The sequence below is a fragment of the Oncorhynchus tshawytscha genome, linkage group LG20 (genome assembly GCF_018296145.1).
Source record: "Oncorhynchus tshawytscha isolate Ot180627B linkage group LG20, Otsh_v2.0, whole genome shotgun sequence".
Classification (NCBI taxonomy): Eukaryota; Metazoa; Chordata; class Actinopteri; order Salmoniformes; family Salmonidae; genus Oncorhynchus; species Oncorhynchus tshawytscha.
Window position 1 is genome coordinate 6,939,301 of NC_056448.1, and position 10,057 is coordinate 6,949,357.

A 10,057-nucleotide genomic window follows, 5' to 3' on the forward strand; every position below is an offset into this window, starting at 1 on the left:
AATGGAGTTTCTCATTGATCATACAGCAAATGCCGAAAAGTGCCCTTTATGTATGTAAATGAGATATTTATATATTTCATTTTCAATAAATGTGCAAACATTTCTAAAAACATGTTTTTACTTTGTCGTTATGGGGTATTATGTGTGGATGGTGTAATGCAACAAAATGTGGAATAAGTCAAGGGGTATCAATACTTTCTGACAGCAATGTATATTTCTTTCTGCCATGTGTTGCCCTTTATCAGATCCTTCATCCATATATTCAGTATAGAGGCCAGCCATAGAGACTGTGAGGCTTAATCCTAATCCATTTGTGGCTTGTTGTTTTGATTAAGTGGTCACGGGGCTTGTCTGAGAAGACACTTGGCGATATTCACTACCAGCCTATAGCCATGGACTGGACTAGAGAGAGCTATACTACACCTGGAGCATGACTGAGGCCCTGTGTGTACCAACCTAGAGGTACCACCCATCATCACAAAAACAACTGGAACAAGTTGTCTCCTGTTTGAATAAATATGTCTGAAAAATCCTCCAAACTTCCCTTTCTCTTCCCTCAACGTGTTCTGGAGGCTGAAAAGAGTTAGAAAAATAAGGTATTTGCTGCTGATGTGCTAAAATAGTGAGGGAGAGACCTCATCGTGGAGAGGCAACCTGGCCAGGTAAGATGGGTCTTGCAATTGTGTTGCAGTTTTCTAGTGTGATGAAGGGATTTGACTGCTTGAAATAGAGAAGGTTGTTGTAAAATATGATCATTATAGGCTTTGTTGGTTGACTATAATTTCATGCTAATCTTGCCAGGCCCATTTTATATGTCTAAATATTAATCAATCACAGAACAGTTAATTAAATGCACATTTTAATCATGGAAATAGTGCTTGTAAATGTCTTCAATGAATGAAAAAATGCATATTATTTTTTACAACTACAATTGTACCTCACACAAGGTCATGGGATGTGGCTTTGCAAAATCAGACAAGCTGAAGAAACGCGACAGAGAAAGTAAATGCTTTTTCTCATGTATTATCACCTCTATAAACAATTAAACCATTATAAACCAGTTTGGATTAGCCTAGAGAGAAATGAACTAATCTTCTCTGTCTTGTTTTTCTGTTACTTATAGCCAGCCTCTTAGTCCCAGGTAAAGTCTTACAATTCAACATTTGGTTAATTCAAATTTGTTTTCAAAATGTACATCAATGTTATTATCAACATCACATACTGTGAAAGATAACACTTGATTAACTAAGATTAACACTTGTACTTCTTTGGTTTATGTGTCTTTGTTACCTACAACGTGATGTGAAGCTGCCACAGGTGAGTCAGTCAGTCTTCAGCTCGAGGACTAAATCACTACAGATCATTATGGGGTATTTGAGGATCTGAATTTGTAATCTATGACTGAGTGCTCCAGTAGTTACCGTTAACATTATCATCAGATAAGCTAAGAATAGCTGTAGAACTCTTCATACGGGTATCAGACACTCAGACAAGCTACAAATAGCTGTAATACTGCTTTAAAAAAACTGAAGTGAAACCACTAAAGATATAGTAGGTCCCATAATGATAACTAGCTACATTTGCACTGTAAACTTGTGTGTTCTTTTGGTAATGGGATCGCGATAGCAATGAGAGGGTTGTGAGTTCAAGTCCCACAGGGATCACATACTGTAAGTGCCTATGTGTTGTAATATGCTCTCTCCCGACGCTACTCATTCCCCCAGCAATGAGGGCAGCTCTCCTAATCCAACGTTGGTACCGTCAGTACGTGGCACGGCTGGAGATGAGACGCAGGTGCACCTGGAACATCTTCCAGTCCATCGAGTACGCAGGAGAGCAGGATCAGATTAAGGTGGGACAACAAACACACATACCTAGCATTGCGGGAAAACTACACATTCACATGACACCATGTGATTCTTTTAGTTAAAAAAAAGAAGAATTTAATCAATTATGTATTTTCTTCTTCTTCTTCTTGTTCTTCTACTTCTTCTTGTTCGACTTCTTTATCTCAGCTCTACAACTTCTTTGGCTACCTCATGGATCACTTCACTCCAGCCAGCAGTGAGCGTAAGCTATCCTCTCACCTCATCCCCAGGCTATAGGCGAAGAAGTCAGGTGTACGAGATTAGGGATGTGTCCCAAATGGCACCCTATTCTCCATATTGTGCACTACCTATGGGCCCTGGTCAAAGGTAGTGCACAACATAGTGAATACTAGATTGCCATTGGGGATGCATCCCAGCTTTCCTCCCATTAGCTAATTTGACTAATTACCTACAGTACGTCCTCTGAAAAACCTGTGTCCTATCTCTGTCTTAGGGAACCTGATCTCACACATCTTCCGTGAGAACAACATCTGCCGTAATGTAGATTGGGAGAGGTACTTCTGCTACAAGAGCATTGAGGTACCAAAGCTGTACTCTGGTCCCCATCTCTCTTTCCCCATAACATGTTCCAATGCAGCTGAGCTGGTGGAGGCCTTCAAGAACAAACAAGTAGGTATTCCTACTCACAAGTGATCCAGCAAGCAAGTGTAGGCAGGGCCATCAGTGGCCTCCATGTGCCAAACATCCATTCTACCACCAACTGTTGGGCAGAGGCTTGCCATTATGCTAGTTTTCTCTGCTGACTGCCGTCTGTTGTTGACTTTCTACTAACGACTTTCCTCTCACTTCTCGTTTTCCCTCAAGCGTTCTGTTCTTCTCTGTCTGTTTTTCCCAGTAGCAGCTCCATTCTCGCTATGTCCTTCAGCTCCTTGGGGAGACCTGGAGGCTGCTGAGGATCCTCCCCAACATCAGTCAGATCTCCACCTGCCACAGCAAGGAGATCACCATCTGTGGTAGAAACATAACCACACACCAGGCTTTTAAACAATTCACTGGTTGTATAGCTTTATTGCTTCTTATGTTTTACCAACTTGTCACTCACTGGTAAACCCTCTCCCTCCCAACAGGAGACTTACATGGGCATCTTGAGGATCTTTTGTTGGTCTTCTACAAGGTGGATGCCACTTTTTTGTCAACGCACCACATCACAATTCACATGACATGGTTCTCATTCATAATGAAGGTAAACTAATTTAAGCTTTCTTTGTATTTGACATGTGCTTACCTATCCTGATTAGAATGGTTTACCATCATCTGAGAAGCCTTATGTCTTCAATGGAGACTTTGTGGATCGAGGAAAAGATTCCCTGGAGATCCTCCTCATCCTGTTTTCCTTTCTCCTGGTCTATCCTAATGATGTCCATCTGAACAGAGGCAACCACGAGGACCATATCGTTAACCTAAGGTACTATCAGACATACTCTATGTACAGTATAATCCCTGCACTAACATACATAACATGGACATGTCTACTTCTGCTAAGCTACCCAGTAAAGCAATGAAAACAGTCAAGCAGTGCTAAAAATAGCCCACATTAACATATGTAGATGACATTCATATTCTGACAATTCTGAAACTTACTTAGATAATACCTTTGATGATACATGGTTATAACATCTACAGAAAATACAGAAATGCCAAAGTTGGAGGTGATGCCGTTTACTTTCAGAACAAGTGATCACACTACAGTAGCCATATCTAGGAAAACCAAACTTCCAAAGGCTGGGCCTAATATAGTGTATAAGAGGTCATACAATATGTTTTGTAGTGATTCCTATGTTGTTGTACATAATATGTGTTGGTCTGTTGTGTGAAATGAGGAACAACCAGATGCTGCAATTGACACATTTATGAAGTTGCTTATCTCAGTTACTAATAAGCATGCACCCATTAAGAAAATGACTGTAAAAACTGTTAAATCCCCGTGGATTGTTGAGGAATTGAAAAATTGCATGCCTATCAGTAACTGAGGAAAAAGAAACAGCAAATAAGTCTGGCTACAAAACCGATTTGCAAACAGGTCAGAACAGCTCTACTTATTTTTGTAAGAAGTGTTGACATGCTGAATGCACCGAGGTGTATGTTAATTAAAACTACTAGCACACAGCTCAGACACCCATGCATACCCCACAAGACGCGCCACCAAAGATCTCTTCACAATCCCAGAGTCAAGAACAGAATATGAGAGGTGCACATAGAGCCATGGCTAAATGGAACTCTATTCCACATCAGGAAACTGATGCAAGCAGTAGAATTGGATTTCAAAAACAGATAAAATACACCTTATGGAACAGCAGGGACTGTAAAGAGATACACATAGGCACATACACATATACACATGATAAGATACGCACTCTACACTCGTGCACCTGGATGTTGTATTGTAAATATGTGGTGATGGAGTGGTGGCCTGAATGTGATGGGTAAGGTGTTATGAAAAGTAATGTCATGTAGTATTTTAAACTGTATGTATGTTGCTGGACACCAGGAAGAGTAGTTTCTGCCTTAGCAGCAGCTAATGGGGATCCATAATAAATACAAATACAAATAATATCTTATTCTCTGGTATTCCCCAGTAGAAACATCATTCAACACACGTTTCTTTCCCCCCCAGATATGGCTTTACCAAAGAGGTGCTTGGAAAATACAGGGTAGGTCTCACCTTATGTCATTCTATAACATTGGATAATTGTTCAAATTGCCAATCCAAGTGTTTTCCCAGGGCAGTCCTATTTATTTGATATGGATGAACCACATCATAGGTAATTTATTCTGCTAATCAGAATCATCTAATCTTCCTGAGTATTATGTTAACCAGTGATCAGAGTCCACTTATATCAAGCCTATCTATTTCAGTGTGTAATGTGGGTCACTCTCCTTCTTGACTAAGGAGATTACAGGATCTTTCTCTCCGTCAACTGTGTAACTCTTCGTGACTCTCTTTCTCTATCTTTGTGTGTTTGTGTACGTGTGTCAGTCAGTCTTAAATAGCCAGCACACTGACCCAGTTAGTCAGGAATACCTGTTTGTTTTAGGTTACATGGTTACAGTAGCCAATGGATAAACTGTTGGTAGATAACACCATCCACATCCGCTTAGTTCTTGATTAAAGACCTACTGTATTTGATGTGTTAATAGTGTGTATCCCAAAAGGAAAAAATAGCACAGGTTACTGCACAGGCCTTATCGTTTTCAATATAATCAATGACGCTGACATGTTGAATCTTATACTAACATATGCATAATAAGAAATATTCTGATCGACATTGTTGTCACTTGACTTGTGCTTAGCTTCATGGCAAGAAGATTCTAAAGCTTCTCCAGAAGATCTTTAGCTGGTTGCCCCTGGCGACAGTAATTGACAACAAGGTGTTGGTTCTGCACGGCGGTATCTCAGACACCACGGACCTTCACCTCATATCCAGGGTGGACAGACACAAAGTAAAACCACACTAACACCTCACTTAAAGGAATAGTTCACTTGTAACAAAGTATAACCTCACAGAACCCTTCTCTTTAGTTCACCCACATTACTTAAATGTAGCTGAGCATCAATTAGACACTAATTGATGATTTATCTTAGCCTATTCTAGCCTTAGTATAGACAGGTGTAATGAACACCCCAAAATAGTGGGTCCCTAAATATCCCTAAACCTAAATATCACCCAGATCGCCCAGATCACTTTGCTCATTGTTTAATAATGTCTGTGCTAAGTGCAGCATTGCTCACTGTAGAATGGATCATGACAATACTTGTATCTGTAGTATGTTTCAGCTCTCCGGCCTCCCAAGAGGAAGAGGCAAAACAGGTCAGGTATGACGGACTCCGATCTAGAAGACGATGACCCAACCACCAAGCCTGTGGACAGCAGCAGGCGCCGGGTCCACTCCCTGACCCACAGCAGCAGCACAGGGACCAGGCATGAGGTCCAGCGTCGCTCCCTGCAGGGCCTGAACAACAGGGTGACCTGCTCTGTAGAAGAGGAGCTGAAGGAGAGACGCAGGCAGGCCGGACTTAGCCAGTCCTACGGAGACCTCCGTAACTCCCTGGCTAACTCTGACTCTGACCCAGACTCTGGAGAGCTGCTGGAGTCGTACGGGGACGAGTGGAAACAGGTAACTGAGATCATACACCATTTACATCACATATTTGTTAGAGTATGAATAAAGTTAAAATAACAGTTTGTGATGTTTTAGGAGGATTATCCATATTGGGGTGAAAGGATTAGGATAGCAGGAGCTGATGGAGTTAAAGGCTGACATTTGTTTATATTATGGGGTGGAATTGATTTGAGTTCTACCTTTATTTGAAGAATAGCAAAGATGATTGAAAGCAAGAGATAGACTGATTTGGGTGGACATTGTTAGTCTACAGAACCAGTGAATGGCCATCCCCCTAGTGGTGGTGTTAACTAGTAACTACACCCTGGTGTTGTCTGTCTGGGCTGCAGATTGTAGACATGCTATGGAGTGACCCCATGCCCCAGGATGGCTGTGTCCCCAACGAGGTGCGAGGTGGAGGATGTTACTGGGGTCCTGATGTGACAGAAGAGGTCCTGCAACGTCACAACCTCACGCTGCTTATACGCTCCCATGAGTGCAAGCAAGAGGGCTACGAGTTCTGCCACAACCGCAGGGTGAGGAAAGCCACAGACATAGCACAATCAAAAGAGAATTAAATATGCAATAAACTGTAGCAAAATGTTTTTACTGCAGCCATCTCTTTGAAATAAAAAAGGAATACAAACTCTGTGAGTGTTTGATAAAATCCTCTAAGAGTAGGCAAAATAGCTTTGAGTTCTAAAGCAAAATAGAACCTTTGAATAATGCTTGTTCTTTCTCTTTCTCTAGGTCCTAACCATATTTTCTGCATCTAACTACTATGAGGTGGGAAGCAACAGAGGAGCGTACATCAGGATGGGTCCTGACCTGGTGCCTCACTTCATCCAGTACCAGGCCAACAGGGCTACCAGGGCGCTCACACTGAGACAAAGGTAACATAGGTCACACGAGCCACAGATAGATGTTTAAATGACTCTGAGACACAGGCAGCCCAATTCTGATATTTTTGGGGAAAAAGATCAGTTGGACTGCCTGTGTAAACGCAACCATTGTGTCATCAATGTGTCATCTGTGCGGAGAAGGTCATGAAATGGCACTTTGAACAATTGAATATCAGACTAAAAGAAGATTACCTCAGATGTGTATATGTCTGACATCTCACACATACCACACTAAAAACCCTGCAGTGAATTCCTTGTATACCTCAGACACATTATCCACTGTGTGAGGTGGTTGATGCCTTGTGTTTTCAGTGTTGGGCGGACTGAGCGTTCAGCTCTCAGGGCTTTGAGGGAAAAGCTGTTTGCACATAAGTCAGACCTTATCAGTTCCTTTCAAGAATACGACCCGGAAAATACAGGTACTGAACCACACACTCACCGTTTCACTCATATCACCTACCAGGAACCTCTGTTCCCCTTAGTACTTTAGTGAATACATTATATAATATTGACTACTATTCATCACCATCTAGTGGCAACAGTATATTTAGCAGTCTTAAAATCCTACCATAAAGGTTCCAAATGTACACTGAATGGTGTCAACATCAAATCATGTTTTATTGCATCTCTCTCTGTGATGATTGTCTTTATGGCCCAGTATAGGTTATAGATAAAAGTTCTCTATGCAGTAAAAAGTCTGTCAGTGTTTTATGTTTATCTGTGTGATCACTGCATGGTCTGGTCTCTCTCCCAGGGCTGATCTCTCTGTGGCTGTGTTGAGACTGGGTTTACCCTGAAGGGTTAGTGTAGCAGTTTGAGGCTGACTGTGTGACTGCGGCATGGTCTCTGTAATATGGTTGTGTGGTCTCTCAGGGCTGATCTCTCTGGGCCACTGGGCCTGTGCCATGGAGGCTGTGTTGAGGCTGGGTCTACCCTGGAGGGTGCTGCGGACTCAGCTAGTGGGAGACACTCTGGATGGCATGCTGGACTATCATCTCTGGTTCAGAGAACTGGCCATCACCGAGCCCAACACAGAGGTGAGGTTTACTAACACACAAATGTAAACATATATGCACACACACACACAAAAAACAGCAAACAAGCACCTAACAAAATTCCTGGTTGCTGCCTTTTATCTACCAGCTCTCGAATGCCAGTCTGCTTGAAACCATGTATAAGCACCACTCCAACCTGGAGACCATCTTCAGGATCATAGACACAGACAACTCAGGTGAGTAAATAATCAGCTTGGCCCAGATACCTGCCCTGTTGTGTTTTACAAACATGACCTTTCTCAAGCCTCTCAGGCCCCTCTCTGTCATAACATACAGAGAGCTTATTAGTAACAAGCTGAATATGATGTTCCATTGAAAACAAAGAGATTAATTGAACTGCATTGATCCCCAGAGGGAAAATTGGATGTGTCACCAGCATAGGACACCTACAGGAACAACAGACACACGTGTAACAGACGTTGTGCTTGCTTAACAGTACTTAACTAGGCAAGTCAGTTAAGAAATTCTTAATTACAATGATAGCCTACAGTAGGCTATAGTTTCTTTCCTAAAAGCCCACACTGGTGGTACTCAATCTCAGATCCTCTGCCTTGCGCAAACACGTGATCGCATCCCTTGACCAATTACACTATAGAAAAGCTAGTGAATCGATAGGGCAACTAGAGACATTTCAAGCTGGGGAGTGAGGCTACGAATCCAACTCTGTTACACAGGCACATATCAGAACACATAGACCTGATGTACTTTATTTTTCCTTGTCTGATCTGTGGGCTATATATCTTACATGTGAAATAAACCCATTCGATTGAGTATAAATCAGTACCATATGTAGCCAGGTTTAAAACTGCAGAATATCACCGTCTTTCACTCAAAGACCCCGAAAATTCTTCTGGTGCACTACAGATTAAATAATGTGTGATCGGGGGGGAACACATTTCTATTCAAATATGTAAAGCAACCAGATTCCACAATAGAAATGTAAAGGTCATTCCCGATTGAGTCGATATATTGCATTTAAATGTCACACTTTAATGCTAAACTTCCAGATTGAATAGAGCCCATGATCTAAAATACAAAGCACTATTCTATTTCATTGTCTCCCAGGTCTGATATCGTTTGAAGAGTTCCGTCAGACGTGGAAGCTGCTTAGCTCCCATCTGCAGACAGAGATCAGTGACGAGGCCATCAGTGACCTGGCCGTCTCCATCGACTTCAACAAAGACGGCAGCATAGACATCAACGAGTTCATGGAGGCCTTCCGGCTAGTGGGAGGAGACCTACTGCAGAATGAAGGTGACCCCCACTGACACATCTTCAAACTGGAATCTACTCATTGCAATCAATGGTCAACAGTACCATAGGAGGGCTTCCAGCCGACCTACTGCAACAACAGACATGATAAAGCACTTCAAGAGGAAATACAGTATATTACTACCAACTGGAATCTACCCATTCAAATCAATGGCCTAGCCCTGGAGGGGGGTCAACAGTATGATCGGGCGAGGGCTTCCAGCAACCTGCTGCCACATGAACAGTAGTCTTGCTTGCCAGCCTCACGGTGCTTCACCATGCTGCGGGGAGGGACTACAGGAATGCTAGTGAAAAAGGAGGGGGATGAACCTCTTGAGTTTGAGTTTATTTCTCTGATACCCACTTCTAGAGAAAATATACTACAAACTGGGAATCTACTTATTCCAATCAATGGACGCATCTCCAAAAGGACAGATATTTAGAACCAATGAAAAAAGATTGAAAAGATTTTGGGGCATATTGATTATTCATACAGGCCTCTCTCAATAGGTGACCATAATAATATTATGACCTAAGGAAATATTGATTCTATAGATAAACTATACAGCCATTGGCTAGTCATTGTGTGAGAAACCCAGACAGAACACAGGATATGGATTTGCAAAGCATTCGTTTTAGAAATGGTGCCTATGCATGTGTAACAGATTAAGACTGTACCGGATAAACTCACCAACAGACTAAAATGTTGCCAATGGTGCCATTGAATCAGATCCTTTTCAGTGTAACAACTGGTTTGTAATGTTGTCAAGCGGCATTCATGGGAGACAGAGGACCCTGGTTCAAGCCCAGTCAGAGGCAGATTGAGGGAGAAAACAAAGCTGCTGAGCTAGCACTGACA

At 42.1% G+C, this 10,057-nt stretch overlaps 1 protein-coding gene across 3 annotated transcripts; it reads left to right on the plus strand.

The window, feature by feature from the left end:
• Nucleotides 1-343: 343 nt before the first annotated feature.
• On the plus strand, nt 344-10,036 carry LOC112219620 (serine/threonine-protein phosphatase with EF-hands 2-like). Of its 3 annotated transcripts, none has more exons than XM_024381029.2 (19): nt 344-662; nt 948-1,002; nt 1,124-1,141; nt 1,309-1,317; nt 1,725-1,852; nt 2,016-2,070; nt 2,323-2,498; nt 2,728-2,842; nt 2,957-3,003; nt 3,128-3,294; nt 4,504-4,540; nt 5,181-5,330; nt 5,655-6,005; nt 6,341-6,526; nt 6,741-6,883; nt 7,205-7,311; nt 7,766-7,929; nt 8,036-8,123; nt 9,013-10,036. In XM_024381029.2, the coding sequence occupies exons 2-19, from the start codon at nt 951-953 to the stop codon at nt 9,213-9,215; spliced, it is 2,196 nt and encodes a 731-aa protein (XP_024236797.1). In that variant the 5' UTR covers nt 344-662; nt 948-950; the 3' UTR covers nt 9,216-10,036. The 3 variants fall into 3 exon arrangements, with proteins under 3 accessions (XP_024236797.1, XP_024236798.1, XP_024236799.1); XM_024381030.2 differs by having other exon boundaries at nt 2,323-2,408; XM_024381031.2 differs by lacking the exons at nt 7,766-7,929; nt 8,036-8,123; nt 9,013-10,036 and adding an exon at nt 7,647-7,756.
• The last annotated feature ends 21 nt before the right edge of the window (nt 10,037-10,057 follow it).